We start from the raw sequence: 20,250 nt of genomic DNA, 5'->3' as shown, positions 1-20,250 counted from the left end.
TGCTTCGGAATTTCCTTGTATGCAGCTGTGTGAAAACAGATAGGTGATGGGCTGTTTCAATGTTAGCTTTCCAAACGAGACGCATTTTTTGAGGTGGAATAGGGAATGAGGTGTAGGAAGAGCAGAATGGAATATTTTATTTTCTTCTAGGCAGACTGTAATGCAGAAATGTCTGCTAATCTGTGGCCTCTATGAACCACAACTCCTTCTGGACTAAAGCACATAACATACATATATTCCTAAATCGCTCTATGATAATTTGCAGTTACACTAACATAAAGAAAACGTATGGTGGTTGGATGATTGGTACCTACCCATTGAAGGGCTCAGACAGCCCCTGGCTCTCCAAAAGGCCGCGTCTCTGTCCAATGACCACCTCACAAGCATTGTTGTTAGAGTAGAGGTTGATAGGTGTGTTATAGACGGAGGGCTGTGGGACATTAGGATGGGAGGAGGGGGCTGTCACTCTAGCTGGAGAAGAGGAGTTGGATGAGGAGGAAGAGGCAGACGGGGAGGTGAAGGTGTGGCGAGCAGGACTGGGCCTGGGAACTGAGTTGGCTGGAGGGGAGTCCGTGGCAGGGAGGCTTGACTTCAGCAGAAACGGAGGCTGTGGTGGTTGAGAAGGGGCAGCTGGCTTGAAAGCAGAGGATTGTGAGGGAATGGAGGGGGCAGCCGGGGAGGAAGCTGTGACCACACTGCTGTCCCCCCCAAAGGGCCGGGCTGTCTTGGTGTATGCAGTGCTTGGGACAGGGTGCGTGATTGGGACTGGCTTAATGATTTCTTGAGGTTCGTCCTGGATCAATGTGGAGACACACAGCATGCAAATACAGCAAATCCACAATAAACTCATGCATGTAAACCAGCATTCTCAAAAGCACAGCACAACAACCACGTCAAAATCAAAGGGGTTTTCACACTTATGTATGAATGAAAGTCATGCCTGTGCTATACAAGTATAACATGTGGCCTGTCAGGTCACTAATGCATGCCAAGCCAATGTGTTTTCTGACATAATCTCAGAAGGGCACAATGAACATGCTCACTTTTAATTACTGTTGTAATATGTAAATATAAAATGGTATTCAGGTTTAGTTAATATTTTACTCCTTACCTTAGGTACTCCATCTTTAGGGGCACTGGAGGGTCTAAGAAGACAGAGAGAAAATCATGTAAATACCGCACAAGCAACATCTGCATAACAACCATTCATAATTTTGCATTAAAGTTTAATTTCTGTACATTAAAGGACTGGACATGCTAACTGCTGTGAGAATCATACTTCAGTTTGTAGGATGGATAGTGAAAGGGTGATGTTTTGTGATAATGGTTGAATTTTCTGTTTAAAATACTTTTTATTATTTTTATTTTTGATTTAATGCTTCCTCCATTTTTTGTAAGGATGATTGTATATTGGATGTCAGGGCATCGTTTAAACACTCAAAAAAGAAAAACTGAATTACTGTGTTATAACAACATAACTGTGATTTAGAAAATAAATAAATGAATGCAACAACGTTTCCAGTGATTACCATCTCAAGCAAAGTACAAGCTCTGGAAATGGACTCTTATTGTGCACTGAAATAAACGGAAACAAATGGTGGCCTGGAAGTAGGAAATGTTCTGCTTGCTTTTGAAGATGGTTAAGTACGTGTAATTAGTAGTTGTTGCTAAAACATGAAAAACTACCAGTATGTGTGAACATGCTATACTGTAACGTTTGAGTCCATGTGCAGACTGATGTTGAAGCATAGTGTACATCTGAATTACACTTATGATTGAAGCAGCTGTCACAGTTTTATCACCTATGGGAGAGAGGGGGTGGTCTGTTTGTCTGTTCTGTTGATGTGCTCTGGATAGAAACGGGAAAATAGCCAACAACACTTTCATTCCCTTCTTTTGTTTAATTCTTACTACTTGCCAGCACTGTCTAGCACAATATAACATCAAATAAAACACACACACACACACACACACATTAGGATTTATTGTGTATTAATGCACTGCAATGCAACATATAGCACCCTTTACGTCAAACAAGGCACATGTAAGTCCATGTCAGGTAACTAAAGTGGCTTAAATGATTCCATTAGTGAAGCATTAAAACTAAAATTCAGAAAGCTGAATTTGTGTGCTACATTTGGTCTGAACACGCAGACAAGGTGTCCCTTAATTCTCATTAAAAACAAAATAGAAAAATAGACGACGTGAGTCAGCAAGTCAGGTCCCGGACCAGAAGCTACAGTATGTCCGCTGCCGTACTTCCTTTCTACCATATTAGGAAACCAGTGAACAAACTCTCAAGCCTTTCCTTTCTAACTGAGCCGAGGCGCAACAGCTGAGCTTGGCACCATCAGGTTATTAAAGAGCCCCACCCTCCAACCAGATGTTGATGTCATCCATGCCCATACTTGCACTTGCAGTTTCCACTTAGCAGCTAATATACGGTATGCTTATTTTCCAAACTCATATTATTGGACCTGCTTATGGAGAAGCAGATGGCTATGCCAATGAAAACAATAAAAGGTCTAAAGATTAAAAAGCACATTCCATTACAAATGTGGAGTCAGTCTACAATGAGGCAATGTGTATCTGCCATCAGTGGCCCAGAGAGGGGCAGCTGGGCGGATTCACTCCCTATCACTCTTTTTCCCAGAGAAAACTGAACAAACACTAGCTAGGGTGGTCCTGTGAACATCTGTTGAGCTCAGCCCCTCTGTGCTGTCCCGCTCCCTGGCTAGCTGGACCTGCTTTTGTTCTGCTATGACAAAGAGACTTACTTTTTGTTGATCATGTACACATTTAATCACAATAGAACAGATCTATTCGTTGTGCTCCATGGAATTTGTAATGAAATGTGATGTTTGTTCCATGTTACAACTATCATTGTTTTCAGGGTTATTCAAAAGGCTAAATGCTCATTAAAAAAAAAAACATGACTCCACGGGACATATAGGACTTGTATGTCAACGAGACATGAATACCTACTAAAACATATACAATATATTATTTAGAGTAAATATTATTTTAGGATAGAACATTAAGTGTTTTCCTCCATAAATAGTTGAGAGTGAGGTTTATACAGCATTTGTCTTTTTCATGTATCACACCAGCATAATTATCATGGTCATCTGTACTTTTCATAGATGTCATACAGTAGTTTCTCTCGAACAAAGAACACAAAGATACAACATATATATAATAGTAAACACTTGTGTGTTATCCTCTGCATAACGATGAATATGTGATATTTTATGAGTCTCCTCTAATTATACTTCCATAAATGCAAAATATCTGTTTTCCTTGTATGTCAAAGTGCTCATAATACTGACAAACCAGTTGAAGGTACAGTCATGGCTTTGCTCAGCCCAGAACACACTCCAATTGGTTCCTCCTAATCTAATCAGGATGCCTTGTTTTATTAGATTACAGATGCTGATATCTACAAGATTTATTTATGGACCAAATTTAAAACCTACATACATTAAAAAAACATATAATAAATAAGTGCAAAATATAAATAAACATTATCTTGGAAGCAAAAGTGTTCTTGGAAGAACAAAAAAGTTGTTGAGTTTGGTTTTCATCAACTTTGACATGTCTGTGCAACCACGCACACACACACACACACACACACACACACACACACACACACACACACACACACACACACACACACACACACACACAGCTCCAGAATAAGAGAATGAGGAGGTTAACCTGAGGAATAAGCCTGAGGGCAAAGCAGAATGACACATTTCCAACCCTGCCCGTGTCTCTTTGAGGGCCAAGAGAAACAGTCTGGCATGTGGCATTTGACTGAATGATGGAGCAGCTAATAGACAGCTTTCTCACCACACACACACACACACAAACACACACACACACACACACACACACACACACACACACACACACACACACACACACACACACACACACACACACACACACACACACACACACACATCTTACCAGTTAACAGAATAACATACGAGTCATTTTTAAATTTTCCCCACATTGCTTTCACTTGACTTTCACACACAGTTTCTTTTGGAAAAGTACCACAGGAACATTTTAAATGATCGTCTGACTCCACGCATCTGTCACCCTCTCTTTGGATTCAACATCTAAACATAGATTTGTTCACTCTCATCATATTAAAGGAATCTGAACTTTGTATAGATATTACAGAGTCACAGAATTCACACGCTACTACAGTAACGTCATGCACAGAATACATTATTCCAAAAGGCCTGCCCTCTTATAATGAACTTGTTTGATGAATGTTAAAACTCTGTGGGAGACCTGGCAAATCTTGATTTGAGCCAAAGCATGGAGAAGAAGGAAAACAAGAAGTAGAAAGAAAAACATAGGAAAGCAAAACAAAAACTCCAACAGAGAGATGTGGAATAAGCGGGTGTGGAAAATAATATTTCTTTCTGTTTTTCTGTGCAGCCAGCCTATCCGCTCAGTGGCAAAACTCACAGCTTGTGTCTGGCACATGGCCTCTCCCATCTCTCCATGTTCCCCTTCTTCCCACTGCTCCCTCATAATTCACCAAAAATGAGCATCCCGGAGTGGAATTTTGTGCTTTTATGTAAAGCTTATGAGGACTTTACATAAAATTCACTGGAAAGAGTCACAACAAGAAGGGGACAGCGTTTTAAAACGGCAACAGTGCTAACAATGACAGAAACATGACTGCTAATACCAGAGTCAAAGCATATCGTGCAACTGGACAGCCTGTTGCTGCTGTCAGTTGCCTGGATACTTGCCCGTGTCTAATGGGTCTGTACACGTGTCAAGTAGGGACCACGTGCACTAGTCCATATCAGCAGTCACATGCATCATCGTGACGGAGGACATTCGTACCATTTATTTCCGTGTCCCTTGTCAGGACCCTCTAGAGCACTTCACTGTGTGAGTGATAACTCTCTGGTCATGCGTGCTCGTCTTGACAAACAAACGGTGGAATAAAAGTTAACCACAAGGCGAGAGAAAAGCTATTCAAATTTGAATTAAATTGCATTTAGCAATCAAACGAGCATCCAGATCAGATCAATGAATAAAGCAAGCAGGGAAATGAGGGGAGTTCTCCTCAAGGCCAGTTCTCCGGTTGCAGCAAACCACAAAAGAATAAACTGCACCTCTAGTTAATACATTTATTTAATGTAGATCCAAGCAATGCAATAACAAGCCCCCATCCTTTCTTACTTTTCTTCCAACCACCATACCACATCTGGCTAAGACAACCAGGGGTCATAGGGGCTCTGGGCTACAGTTGGGTTGTCCTCTACTTCACCCTGTTATAACTATTTCATAAGACTTGCTGGGAGTACATTAGCCATGTATGAGGATATCTGTAGATTCAGCCGCCTAGCTGCCTGGTGATTACAGTAAGTGGCCTGTGGGCAAAAAAAAAAACCCTGTATAAAATGTTGCTACAGCAGTGTCTGTGTGTGGGGAAGTCCAACAGGTGTGTTTAAAACAAGGTTGCAGTTTTGGTAAATCAAATCTAAAGTTAGAAGAAAGGGGGTTGTGTAATCAAAATATGAGAAGTATAATGAGACTAAGAGGATGTCCCGAAGGTCAATGTTACATGCTGTTGTATTTCATTTCCTCTCATGCAGTGGGAGCTGACTTGAATCTGTGTGTAAAGCATAGGAAGATGGTGGGATAGCAGAGCTAGCAGTGTTGATATGTTTTATCTTAGAGGTTTTGGAACCAGGTGCGGCCAGCCACAACCTCTGTGGAGTCATGTTTTTTTTGCGCTGTGCTGCATATTTCAATGTCAATAAATAAACATCAATTATCATACTTTCCTAAGGCTACTTCCCACAGCCGCCTTGTGTAACTGACTGTCAGCTTCTCAGCAACAAGATTTCCATGATAGTGGAACAAAAAGTACACATAAAATTCACTGGTCATATCACTGCATATCAAGTACAGTTGTGGTCAAAAGTTTACATACACTGGTAAAGAACATAATGTCATGGCTCTCTTGAGTTTCCAGTTATTTCTACAACTCTGATTTTTCTCTGATAGAGTGATTGGAACAGATACTTCTTTGTCACAAAAAACATTCATGAAGTTTGGTTCTTTCATGACTTTATTATGGGTTAACAGAAAAAGTGACAAAATCTGCTGGGTCAAAAATATACATACAGCAACATGAATAAGCAATTTTGGTGACTTAGAAAGTTGTGTCAATGAAATGAGCTTCATAGCATGGCCTCTTAACTTCTTGTGAGTGATTATGAGTGACTACAGCTGGTGACTTCTCTGAGGCCATTTAAATAGGGCTCATTGGATACAAACGCCCACAAACGCTGCAATGGGAAAGTCAAAGGAGCTCAGCATGGATCTGAAAAAGCGAATCATTGACTTGAACAAGTCAGGAAAGTCACTTGGAGCCATTTCAAAGCAGCTGCAGGTCCCAAGAGCAACAGTGCAAACAATTGTTTGTAAGTATAAAGTGCATGGCACTGTTTTGTCACTGCCACGATCAGGAAGAAAACGCAAGCTATCACCTGCTGCTGAGAGAAAATTGGTCAGGAGGGTGAAGAGTCAACCGAGAACCACCAAAAAGCAGATCTGCCAAGAATTAGAAGCTGCTGGAACACAGGTGTCAGTGTCCACAGTCAAGCGTGTTTTGCATCTCCATCGACTGAGAGGCTGCCGTGCAAGAAGGAAGCCCTTGCTCCAAAAGCGGCACCTTAAGGCTCGACTGAAGTTTGCTGCTGATCACATGGACAAAGATAAGACCTTCTGGAGGAAAGTTCTGTGGTGAGACGAAACAAAAATCGAGCTGTTTGGCCACAATGCCCAGCAATATGTTTGGAGGAGAAAAGGTGAGGCCTTTAACCCCAAGAACACCATGCCTACCGTCAAGCACGGTGGTGGTAGTATTATGCTGTGGGGCTGTTTTGCTGCCAATGGAACTGGTGCTTTACAGAGAGTAAATGGGATAATGAAGAAGGAGGATTACCTTCAAATTCTTCAAGATAACCTAAAATCATCAGCCCGAAGGTTGGGTCTTGGGCGCAGTTGGGTGTTCCAACAGGACAATGACCCCAAACACACATCAAAAGTGGTAATGGAATGGCTAAATCAGGCTATAATTAGGGTTTTAGAATGGCCTTCCCAAAGTCCTGACTTAAATCCCATTGAGAACATGTGGACAATGCTGAAGAAACAAGTCCATGTCAGAAAGCCATCAAATTTAACTGAACTGCACCAATTCTGTCAAGAGGAGTGGTCAAAGATTCAACGAGAAGCTTGCCAGAAGCTTGTGGATGGCTACCAAAAGCACCTAATTGAAGTGAAAATGGCCAAGGGACATGTAACCAAATATTAGCACTGCTGTATGTATATTTTTGACCCAGCAGATTTGATCACTTTTTCTGTTAACCCATAATAAAGTCATGAAAGAACCAAACTTCATGAATGTTTTTTGTGACAAAGAAGTATCTGTTCCAATCACTCTATCAGAGAAAAATCAGAGTTGTAGAAATAACTGGAAACTCAAGAGAGCCATGACATTATGTTCTTTACAAGTGTATGTAAACTTTTGACCACAACTGTATACATCAAGGGATGGATAATCAGAAAACATGTTTGGATCAAATCACTACCACAAGCTTAAAACTCAGAAAGGACTGTATACATGGAGCATGTTCTGCTGAGGTAGATGTTATCGTGTGAAATGAAGGACTGTGTGTGCGTGTGTGTGTGTGTGTGTGTGTGTGTGTGTGTGTGTGTGTGATGGTCATTTCTGAAGTGGACCCCAATCCCAAAAGGAAACTTTTAGTCAACCAGTCTGTTCTGTTAATGGAAAGTACTGTACTATGTTTTGACATGTTTTCTGAGACCACAAAGTTGAAAAGGAAAACCTGTTTTTTTTTCCTTGTGTCACAAAATACACAACAGCTCTTTGCACATTCAGATTCATTTTGACAGTTGACGACAGGATGAGGAGAGTAATTTCAAACCCCAAGTCCATTTCCTCTCTGAAAACACGTTTCCCCTCTATAGCAACAAGGACATAACTAATGGCACCAATGACTGTTTTTGGGCTAGACAACATACAGAATGATTGAATAGTATGCAATGCTAACATGTTAATTAGATGTTTTTTTGTTGTTCCACATTTCTAGCCATCGGACATATTGTATGTGATTGTATATGACAGTTACTTTATAACCACATCTATGTTATGAAAACGAGTTAATGTACAACTGTAGGTGTTATCATCTCTTACATAATTGTTTCCAGTGTGTTTAAGCAGATCTCATGATCTAGCCCTTGATAGTGAAATCAGTGCATGTACATTAGTGTGCATACAGCCTATACACATGTTCTGTTTAAGATTTTATTCAAATAGATAAGTTAAAAAGGTAAACTCATATAGGGCTGTTTTTTGTACACACCTGCATCATGTAGGTTTGGACGCACAAGTGTTATTTTAGGGAACTGCCCAAAGAATGTGAACTATGACAAAGTGACATAATGGTACGACACCGTCGTCACATTAATCTTCTTTTGGAATGTTATTATGATAAGAATCTATGATAAGGTCTTATCAGTGATCATCAAAACCATAAATCAACTGTGAGAACATGGAAGGAGAAAGTGTATTACTTTTGAAAGTAATACATGTGTTATACTGAGCTTTAGATTTTTAGAAGACAAAAGCATAATAGTCACTGCGACTGTTCAACCTTCTTTGCACTAATATAATATATTTAACTCTCAAATCCCAAGTAAAAAGTACCCAATTTAAATCATTTGAATACAGAAATGAGATGTGTATACACACAGTAAGGTGTTGTTTCTTCTTTCTGTGTCACTGAATAAAGAAATGCCATATCAACATCAAGCAAACCATCCTCTAAAAACTACAATAATGTATCATTTGTAACAAGGAAACCTTTGTTGCCTACAGGGTGATTTTAATTGTAGTAACATGCCCTGTGAGGCCAGAATGTTTGAAGTTTCATTGTGCAGCCATTACCCTCAGTAGATTACATGCAGCTGTGGTACAGGGCTATTTTAGGACTATTTTCCCACGTTTAGAGCAAAGAGGCTTCTTTCTCGTTTGATGCGGTGATGGAATGACAGGACATGCAAACCAGGCTTTGAGTTTTTCTGTCAACATGTTGTGCAGCTTGGAGAGTGCGCGTGCTTCGCCTCTATGTATTTGTGTTCGACACTAAACTTTTTGCTTGGCTGCAGGAAATGTTTGGCTAAAATTCATTAAAAGGCATTCCTCGTTTGTTTTGATTGATCTTCTTTAAGAAAAAAATAATGCACAGCTTGTTGCGGTTTGTAGCAAGTTCCGAGCTAAGTGAACTGATCTTGGACATGCACTGCTGCCTGTGAAAAGTAGTGTTGAGTTTGAACTATTTCTTGTTCTACAAAACCAACTCAAGACCTTCCTGTGCATGGACTATATATAAGTAGTTTGGCCTGAAACCTTTCCTTGGTGGACAAATTTAATGGCAACCTCAGTTGAAACCCGGTTTTCCTTTCTTTGAAGCACGTATTACGGCTTAATGGAGCGCTATATAAGGGAACTTTCATGGACAGTGCTCCCCGCACTGCACTACAGCTTTAATATACCCAAAGGCCCCAGAATACCAGGGTCTTCTTTTTGTCTAATGGGAGAAGCAGAGGAGCAGTTCATGAACTCAGCTTAACCAGACAAAAACTGATCTGAGGACTTTTACAGATTATGTGTTATAAAGAACCTCACCGTCATAAAATAAATAATAATGTAAATGTGTGTGTGCAGTGTAGCATTATATGCAGTCAGTTTCTGATGAGGCATTAAAGTCTGGAGATCCAATGTCAATATCTTGGTCCCACAGTGTAACTGGAACTTAACTCAATTCTATTGATTTACATTAAATGTGTTTCAGTCCAATGTGTGATGCTACACTGTAAACTGTACAATTGCTTTGTCTTAAAATGAACCTTTCAGAACACAAGGGAATCACTATAATTCCAATATCATGCCTGCTAGCCAAAGTTGTCCAACTATAATGGAGATGACAAGATACATAAACCATGCAAGAAACATCAAGCTTAATTCATTCAGTCTTTTTAACGTTCCAAACTTCGTGTAGCTACAGTAGCATCTGCTGTGGCAGAAACACTGATGTGTTTTAAATAAGCACAACGGGAGTTCATCTGTTTCAAATAATAAGGAGCACAAATAAAACAAACATGACAATCAAACTGATATTTTTGTTAGTCTGTACAATAATAATAATGTGAAAAGTATCTTCAAATACACACTACAGTACGGAAACTCTTGGATCTGGACAAGTTCTTTAAACAGGCTTACAGTAAATACACACTGGTTGGCAAAATCAACAAAGTATGCATTCCATTGCTGAGTGAGGAAATCCATAGATTATGTTGTAGAAAATGTGCGCTCATGTGTGCATGCATGTGTGCATGCATGTGTGCAACTGTTACCTCTGTAGATTGAGGCTGAGATTGCCTGTGCAGGCCTTAATCTTGTTCTGGGCCTCGAGGTGATTCATGCCGTTTGTGGAAACGCCATTAATGGACAGAATGATGTCTCCAACACTCATATTGGCTCTGGCTGCTTTGCCTCCATCAGTCAGCTGCAACGAAACACAAAGACATTTTTGTTTAAAAGAAGCCATTGATCATTTTGCACCAAACAAAGAGTATTCACTAAGGCTGGGTATCGTTTAAAAAGTGACAATACCAGTTCCAATTCCACTACCCTTAAAGTGATACAGATACCAATAGAGCACTTCAGTCGATACTTATCATAAGAATGGAAGCATTCAGTTGTGTATAAAGGCAACACCAACATATTTACTTTTCTCTGACACCACAGGCGTGTAAATTGATAGTATATGTATAATAATAATATAGTAAATATAGTTAGAAGTTAAAAACTGAATATTTCTCATTAACACATATTTATGTGCTGTATTCAGCACTTTGAAAGAGCACCACTGCTAATGATTACGGCATCACGGGGTGTCGTTTCAAGCTGTCAGATTAAATATATATATATATATATAGTTTTGGTGAGTTGTAATCTTCAGATCTCCTCTTTAGATGTTTTAAGGGGGCCACATCCACTGCTTTTGCTGGGTGTCTTAATGGAATTCAGAGACTTGAAGCCACGCAGGGTTTCCTTTGCCGTGTGCTTCATCTGTTATTGTGGTGCTGAAAGGTGCTGGAGCACAGTTTGTTTGCTCTGAAGCAGGTTTTCCTTTGGGAGCTTATGGCTCCACCTCTTGTCCCAACCCAGCCTCCCAATCACACACTCTTAGCCTTTGTATATTGAGTAAACTGGTATCTATGTATTGCAAACTCTATAAATGTATTATAAATTAAACAGAAACCTGAGTTTTAAGTATTTTTCAAAGCAAATTAAAGCTTAATACTATTAATATGGGAAATGTAAAAAGCCTCCTCATTTTGAGAGGTGGAACCAGTTAATACTTCGTACTTTTGACTCCAACTATGGAGGCAACGGCTTAAAAGCTTAAATGTCGACAACTGTCTTTCTACCAGGGAGCAGCGTAAAGTAAGATTAAGATTTATCAGATCTTCTACCCCTTTTCACCATGCTGAGACTTGCATTACACACGCAGGAAGTAACGTATTAAAACCATGACGCTGGGGTGACTCTCTACCAGGTGTGGTGTTTGACCAGTGATTACGCACTGAGCGCACTCAAAACCTGTAACCTGCAATCATGCTGGAACAGAACAGAACTCTGTGAGCTTATTCTATTATGCTGCTTTTGTTAGGGTCATATCTCTATGTAATCTCCCAGCAGTGTGACGTGAACTTACTAAATACTTCAAATAAGGACATGGGAAGCACACTTGTGCACGTGAGGTAACAGCTCAGGTGAGATGAATGTGTTGAGAGACAGAAGAGTATAATGAAGAGGGCATGAAGCGTGATGAATTGAAACTCAAGGTATTTCCTCTCCCTATTGCTGAAGAATGCATTCAGGTTAACTAACTCTGAAAAGACTTCCTCTTTAGCTTTAAAAAAAGAGCCAATGAGACGTAAAGAATGTGCCATTGTGTTAACATTCATAGTGAAATGGGGGGAAAGACTGGGCGGGAGAGAGGGGGGGAAAGAATGAGGAAGTGACAGTGGCGGTGACCGACACACTTTTTTCTGGAGCCGTGCTTTCCTTGTGTCATTATCAAGTAGATCAGTAGCAGGAAGTGTAGAATGCATAGCTGAGGCTGATGTATGCATACCAACATCCAGGAAACCTATAGTGCAGCCACATGCTAAGTGTTGCTCACAAAAGGGCAGGGTACTCACTAAGCAGGCATGAGCGCAGCTTCAACTGACTCACTCACAGACTCATAGACACACCTGCCACATGAGTCCGTCCTGACTCATTTACTTTCAGTAAAATAACTCATTACTCCTAAACGCAGAGTGTAAGCACTCTTCAGAGATCACTGGCATGTGCTGCCTCTTCTACTAGACAGCTCCAGAGGTCAATGGCAGAAAATGACCTGCTGGATTGATGAATGAACATAAGAGTCTTCTCTCTCAATCTCCCTGTGTCTCCCTCTGTGTGTGCGTGTTTGTTAGAGAGGAAGAGAGAGAGAGAGAGAGAGGAGAGAGAGGAGAGAGAGAGAGAGAGAGAGAGAGAGAGAGAGAGAGAGGAGAGAGAGAGAGAGAGAGAGAGAGAGAGAGAGAGAGAGAGAGAAGGAGATCTGAAGATCTCTCCTTGTAGGGATGTGAAAAAAGACAATACTATACAGCTCTATATATGGCAACTCCTCAAACACTATTTCCAGACATGAAGGGAAGAGAAGACTCCTGTAACATTCTCACACAAAAAATATGGTTTTATATGCGGTTAACAATGTTAAATGCTGTAGTCTGCGGTGAACAGAGAGCACTTTATAAATCCCAACTTCTTACAGTCAAACACTGTCTTTCTCACATGGATACAAAGCAAATAGATGTTACAGTAGGAATTTCTGGCATCCACAGTCTATAAATATAAATCAAGAGAGGTCTGAAGCACTCGTGACGAAGAGAAGATAAGTAATGAACTGGAACTTTTGGATGTTCTACTCCAGATCTCTCAAGAGAGAAGAAGAGGATGTTTCAGCAACAAATATTGTCCAAAAAAAGACGTCATCCAAGGCAGTTTCACACAAGTCAAAAAGTTTCATTTAAAAAGGTAAGAAGAAGGACGTCTCTGATTGAATGAAGTGTCTTTCCAACTGCGCTTACATGAATGGGATTTCAGCCACATAATGGTGTGGCTGCTGTGCTGCTGTGGTCCTCTCCACGCTGCTGATTTTACTGCACTGCAGTTACTGGTAATGACTAGTTCTTCCCAACAACACATGTTCCTCTGCTCCTACAAATGTAGCTTGAATACAGCATATTGCTCAATACTTGGGAGATATATCTAAATGCTTACGACAAATCCTCAGTGGAGATTATGATATTACGAGCTAAACGGCCTCTTTATTTATTGCTGGTAAAAAATGGTCTTTGTGGAGGAATAGCATATTCACATTAACAATTTTAAAGAGATGAAGAGACATTTAGAGGGATTTGGTACCAGACTTTACTATAAAAACACAAGAAGTGGAGCAGAAGCCTAAAAACAGTCCATTGCTTCCATGTGTCTTCAATTCATCTATTATACAGCCGTAATCAAAAACAGTCATAAAAGCTGAAAAGAAAATTGGTTCGTTCCAAAATCTGTTAAGATTTAGATGTTTACTCAGGAATCAGCTTATCCTCAGTAAGGCAATAAATGAATAAAGAAAAATAAAACATTCTATAAGAGCCATTATTGGTGAAAACAAGACAGAGGTTCTATTTGGAGAGAAAGCAGCTTTGTTAAGTAGTTGATATGGCAGAATTTATGACCTACAGTGCCTCTCTGGAGATGGTTTCTGTTCAGTGGAGAAGGCTGCTGCCAAACCTCCTATTATACTGGAATTCTTCAGATCAATGCTGTACTTTCAAACCACTGATTTACAGTGTTTCGTTAAACATTTTAAATTCCACACAAAACTCTATAAGGGAGAAGAAGCCTAAAACATTTACGGTAAGGTAACATATATGAGATAACACTTCAGCACTACTGGGATACTAATCACCTTCCATGCTGGTGTAACTTCCTGACTTCAGTGAAATTACTGAGTAAGTAAGGCTGTGGTCATTTCACTTTTGAGAAGTCATGTTACAGGAAGTGTCTTGTGGTGAAGGCTGAAGGCCTGGGAGAAGCATGTCATGTCTGTATAGGGTAGACTAAGATAGAGAACCTTATATGGAAAAGACTTGGGCCTAACATTAGGTCATCACAAACACACAAGGCTAAAGCAGATTGACTCACAGAACTGGCAGGACTGTACATTCAACCTGTAAAGCTCATTAAAAAGAAATAGTTTACCCTGCAGAATCTCTGGGATGAATCTGTGAAGAGAACATTAGTACAGCGCACGGCAACCTGCTGGGCTAGCACAAGCAAAAGCCATAAAGTACAGTTTATTGTCTTCTCTTTAACGCTTGCACACCTGCAACACCTTGCATAAATTATTCAAACAATAAAGAGGTAGAGAGATGAGAAGTAGGTGGAATACAGAAGTTGGGAGGGGACCAAGCGGCAAGAACTCCAAGCCAAACATCGCAATTAAGGGCACTTGAGCAGAGGTAGACCCGTGGTTGTCATGGTTTGACCCCAGTCTCTTACTGCATCAATCCGGCCGCTGAAAAACACGAGATGCCAAGCGGACCTACGTACGAGCGCTTGGTCAAATCGCCATGACAACGCAAACAAAACAACACAAAGCAGTACCAACCCCTCACTGAATACTGAATGCTCTTTAGTCAGGTCAGAAACAAACCCGGCTGACTAGCGCTGCTGAGGCAGATGATATGAAAAGGCTGTTAGTCGGTGTTGGGGCTTGAGCCAAGTGCAAGTGCTGGTTTCCACCTGCATCCATGATTCATTCGACTCTCCTGTGGGGTTTGAATTGGGCTTTTTTTTGGTTTCAGCCAAAAAGCATAATGATTGTTAAGTGTTGAAATGTTCTGGCTATATAAAGTTTTAATGACTGGACTGACACAAAAAGACTACCACACCATTCTATGCTGAATATACAGTTCAGCATGCTTTTTAAAAGCTGACAACACAGGTACCATAACATAAGTGATTGACAGGAATTACAACACGTATTTTGGCACATGATGATTGTGCGACTGTGGTAAATGTTAAATGGATTGCATTTATGTTGCAATCCAGAGAGCTGTGCAAAGCACTTTACAATGCTTTATAACATCGGATGCCTGTTATTATGCACTATCACTGTCGGTGATGTCTTTACATCCAACAGACTTTAAAACATAGTGATAGTAGTGAAGACAGATCATGTGCAGTGGTCCATAGTGTCTTTGAATTTACAGCATATGGGCTCATTCCTCTCTCTTCTCAAACTGAGAAAAAGATTGTTGCTCAAAATACCTTTTATCAAAACGAAAAGAAAATAGTGTGAGTAATCTAAATCAAAATGAAGAGACAGCTTGGTTATTCTTTATAGCTCTGCCATATAGCATTAGGGAGATTGAAAGCAGATGCCTCAATAGAACTCCAGACAGACACCAGGGAGATCAAACTGGGATCAAACACAAACTTCAGATAACTGTTTTCTACTAAACCCATATGTAACCTGAACACATCTTTACGACCCTGCATAAAATCATAGATTATTAAATATGCCTTGTGAAGCGTACACTCACAAGGCTATGAAATACGGGATGAACTTCACTGGTTTCGATTGAATTTTCCATGTAAAAAAAACCTCAAGAGACTTTCATACAAGAGGCAGATAAAAAATACAGACAAACTGTATGACAGCTATGCAGCACAGGCCACAAGTTATCTGTCTCAATAGTTTCCTGAAATGCCAGGGGAGTTTTTTCACTGTCTGGTTTTATTTTTTCTGGATCTGAGCTGAATCAAGTCTCAATGTCAGGGAGATTATTCTTTATCCAATGAGTTACACAAGTTACAAACTTCTTGCAGAATTAACTTTAAATCAATGACAAAAAAACGGACAGATATCCTCTAATTGCAGCGATTCCATTACTTGCTTATCACATACCGTTGTAACATCTAATACTCAACATGAACCCTTTCTTACTATTCAAATAACCTGACTGTGCAACCTATTCAGTCAAAGCACATACAAATGGTGTCTTTTGGTTTGCATGTGGATGTAAATCCACAATAAGGTGTCAGAAACAATACAACATGGTTTTGAGCTGTTAAATGGTACATGTTCCCAAACGAGATCTGAACTGTTGGCTCCACAAATCTAACTTGGTTGCACTTGTTTGCGTAGAGAGTGTTAAAGTGCAGTTTTGGTCAACCTTTCAAGTTTAGCACATGCTGGATGTATACAGCGACAATGTGAACGACTGGTGAGAAAGTAATACGTTTACAAATTAGATCAATCTGCGTAGTAGAGGGTGTTTCAAATTGAAGTAATATTTGAAAAATTAACAACAGCTGTCTCAGTTTCTCATTGGAAACCCACCAAGCACATCTCATGAAGGTTTTGGTTCACTTAGCTCTAATAATTAACTCAATATACTATTATATATTATAATAAATATATACTTAGCAGATATAACATTATTTATTTAGCTAATAATATTTTCCAGCTAGCCAACGAGGGCCTCTATTGGATCCTCCTCTCCTAAAATGAATGCACAAAGAACACCTTTTACCCCTGATGTTGATCTTGGTTGCCCTGACACACTACTTCATCACATTCCTCTTCTTTGAGAGCGAAAGTAGCCTCAACATATTAACACATAATGGAGGTGCTTGAAAAAGAACAAATCTGGAAGCCTAAAGCCCACTGCCAACACAGAGCTAAAATTAGTTCGTATAACGTTCACTCAAAGTATCGCATGCCACTAAAACAACAATCCAAAGGACACAAAAGACAAGGGAGGGAAGTGAGGGGTCAACGGGAAAAGGGGGGACATTTTTCTGTGCTGAGCCCCAGCTGAACTTTTGTAACCAGTTATTCTTTAGGTTTAGTTCTGATGAACTATTCTTACATAATATGTTATTATTAGAATAATGGCCAATGAATTTAAAACCAAACTGTTTCTCAACTCAAAACTCAAATTACTGTGTGAATAGATTTCAGCCACTCTAGTGTTATGCTTTGTCTTTTGACTAGGCCTGTTCTGCTGTTTCATAAGCAATGCAAACATAATTGAAGTCTTTCCCATGCGGAAACCTGTCAAGAAATGCCTAAAAAAGGAGCTGGAATAACCACAGATGATGACGGAAAGAACGTAACTGGGGACTTCCTTCATAAGTCATCCTTACATTATCGGGTGGTCTCAGTTTTAACAAACATCCTGACTCAATATTACACTATGCATATGACTTATGATATGTACTCCACCTCATACTTTGATTTAATGTTATTTCTAAGCCAAAGCCAAATATTCCTAAAAAAGGATACACAGTACTGTAGTGTATGTAATCTTTGGATTAGTTACATATGGTAAGGATATGTTAAGTCATTACATCATTATTCCATAGCAATCCCATCCATAAATAAATAAAAGCTTTAATGTGAACGAATATTCTTTCCTGCAAAGTCGGTCTAATTAGCATTGTGGGTCTCTAATGAACCTTAAAATAAGCAAATGATCTAAACAACTTCCTCGTCCCTCAGCTAATGAATGAACTGAAGTAATTGTTAAGCTGTTGGCAGATGTTTCCATGTATATACATTCTGCTCACTTACTCCTCCCTTTGTAAATACTGTTACTCCTTTAACTTAGATTACAGATACAGATACAATCTATCAGTTTTAAGGAAATGCATGTATGAAAATGAATACACTTTTTAGCTTTACTACAAAGAGCACATGTCCAGGACGCGTTCTGTTGGCTGTGCCCTATGTGACATTAGGATTTGGAAGATAAACAGACAAAAGGGGGTCTTATTCCTGGCGCCTGGACAACAACAAGTAATCTGAGCCATTTATGGTGCCATTCACTGGTCATGCGCTGGGATGAAAATATGTCACAGGAATGACACAAACCTAGAACGCAATGGAGTGAAAAGCTGTGAGAGCCATGTTGTTTGGCTTAGCAGTACCGAGGCATGCTCCAGACCACTGGTGACTCCACACAGGACTGCTGGTGAACGCAGGAGGTGAATTCAACGCGTTTGTGGAAAGAAATAATCAAAACTACCACATCACATGCATGATTTTAACAGATTCAAGGCTTCCGTTAGGCTTTTTGGACATTCTTCAAAACTCACCCGTCTTTCTTTTATTTTAAACTAGCTACATACCTATATAAATATTACAATCAGGTGTCAGGTGACCATCTGCTTCTCACTTTTCGTGTGGGTTTTATGTAGTGTAGTAAGAATATTTCACCATATAAACTCAAAAACATTGTCTTACCTGATATGAAAACGAGTACATATTCAAGTCTAAATAGTAAAAATGCTGTGTGAAATTTGGGTCAGTGCACTCTTGTACTCCCTTAAGAATTCCTAGTGAAATTACATTGAGCTGTTAAAAGTGGAGGGGATTTTAAGCAGATGTTGGTCTTGTGTTTCTTTAACAGCCGATGCCAAAACTGAAAGGGCAACAGAGGCAAAATGGCCAATTTGATGCTGATTTTGTTTTCCTCTTCCTCTACGGAAATACTTGGAGGTTTTCTATTTATATGTAGACTTACAGATAAAACTTGCTCCCACATCTAATCAGGTGACAAGAGTTGAGGTGCTTCATTTGCATATTATTTTGTGATATGACAACAAGATGTCTACTGACAGCTACATACCAGTATGACAACATAACGTCCTTCATTCCATTATTATCATTGTGGCAAGACATAAAAATAGTCTGAGCAGCCATGCAGGTTTGCTCTTGAGAAAAGTCACTTCTCTCCATACAAACATTCAAACTTCTGTAACTGATCCTGCCAACAACAAATAAACAGAGTCACTGACCTTGGTCACGACATGGAGATAACAATTACATAACAGGAAGCAGCATGAACTGAATAACACGGCTCATTCTGCAGCACTCAAGAGTTGTTGTCAAAGTACAGACTGCGCTAGTAGAGGACAAGCTGTCTTCTTTTAATCCTTTTTGACAAGAAGCCATGTCAATAGAATTGAGACACTTCAGATACCCTTGAAAAAGACTTGACAGACTAATAGTAAACTGCACTACAGACTTCTTGTAATTTGTGCAACAATCACAGTGTTTTGCACAGAAGGCCCTTACACCTGGCTGGACCCGTCTCATAAACAGGCCTATTTCTCCATCAGTGGGCCCTCCAGTCCAGCAGTCCTTCTCCCTGCTGGGGACTCAACAGAACCTGGTCAACCAGTTCAATCCCAGTTTCAGTTTATGTGGCCCAAAGTCCAAATAGTTATTACAGAACCGCTGTGGCTTTTTGGCCATTTAGGGACAGGTTCTGATGTTCCAATAGCAGATCCACTAAACATAGTTTCCTGTGCTTCGCATCAGGACTAATGCCAGGGAGAAAAGCCCGGACAGTTAGCACCATCCCTCAGCTGAATGACCAAAATGACAGCAGCAGTCGTTAACAGCCATCAGCTTAATCCTCCAAAATATCCTGAATGACCGTCAGAGAAATTCAAGGGAGTTTTTAAAATTGACGGATACTGTGGTTATGGTTCGGTTATGTAACACTATTATGACAATTAGTCATAGCCTTTACGGGCGGTAGGTTATGAACGTGGGGGACTGAGTGACAGAGGCCATGAGCTGTTACGAAAGGTGGCTAAATCCAGCAATGAGTGTCACACAGGAGATGGACGACACACACACTTTCATCACTGACTAGACAAATGGCATAGTGTGCATGGACAGCATTCCTCAGAGGTGACTGTCATGGAGTGAAGGCCGCATAAGTGTTGTGTGTATGTGTTCCACTCACCCGTGAGATGGTGAGGGGCATACAGAAGTCCTTCCCTCCTTGCAGTCTGAAGCCCCAGGGGGCAGGGCCAGCCAGGGAGACACTGTAGCTGCTGCTCATGATTCACCTAGAGACAGAGGCGGAGACATTTTACACTTGATGTTAATAGGGGCATAATCCACCAAGAGACAGAACAAATGCCACAGCCACAAGAAACATTAGGAAAAACAAGAAGAGAATAACAGGAAAACGAGG

General features: G+C 40.1%; 1 protein-coding gene across 4 annotated transcripts in view; it reads right to left on the bottom strand.

The window, feature by feature from the left end:
- The window catches only part of pdlim5b (PDZ and LIM domain 5b), a 35,965-nt gene that overhangs the window by 10,830 nt on the left and 4,885 nt on the right, over positions 1-20,250 (bottom strand). For 2 of the 4 annotated variants that reach the window (XM_068706185.1, XM_068706186.1), the window contains exons 2-4: positions 20,017-20,122; positions 10,483-10,634; positions 1,112-1,145 (exon numbers count right to left, since the gene is read on the bottom strand). In XM_068706185.1, coding sequence (XP_068562286.1) covers positions 1,112-1,145; positions 10,483-10,634; positions 20,017-20,115 — 285 coding nt within the window. In that variant the 5' untranslated portion in view covers positions 20,116-20,122. Of the gene's footprint in view, positions 1-314; positions 794-1,111; positions 1,146-10,482; positions 10,635-20,016; positions 20,123-20,250 lie in introns of all 4 variants that reach the window. The other 2 variants (XM_068706183.1, XM_068706184.1) reach the window with 2 other exon arrangements.

Source organism: Cebidichthys violaceus, unplaced genomic scaffold, assembly GCF_023349555.1.
Source record: "Cebidichthys violaceus isolate CVI_PGR_0920_01 unplaced genomic scaffold, fCebVio1.0.p SCAF_12, whole genome shotgun sequence".
Lineage (NCBI taxonomy): Eukaryota > Metazoa > Chordata > Actinopteri > Perciformes > Stichaeidae > Cebidichthys > Cebidichthys violaceus.
This window is presented reverse-complemented; position numbering and strand designations above follow the sequence as displayed.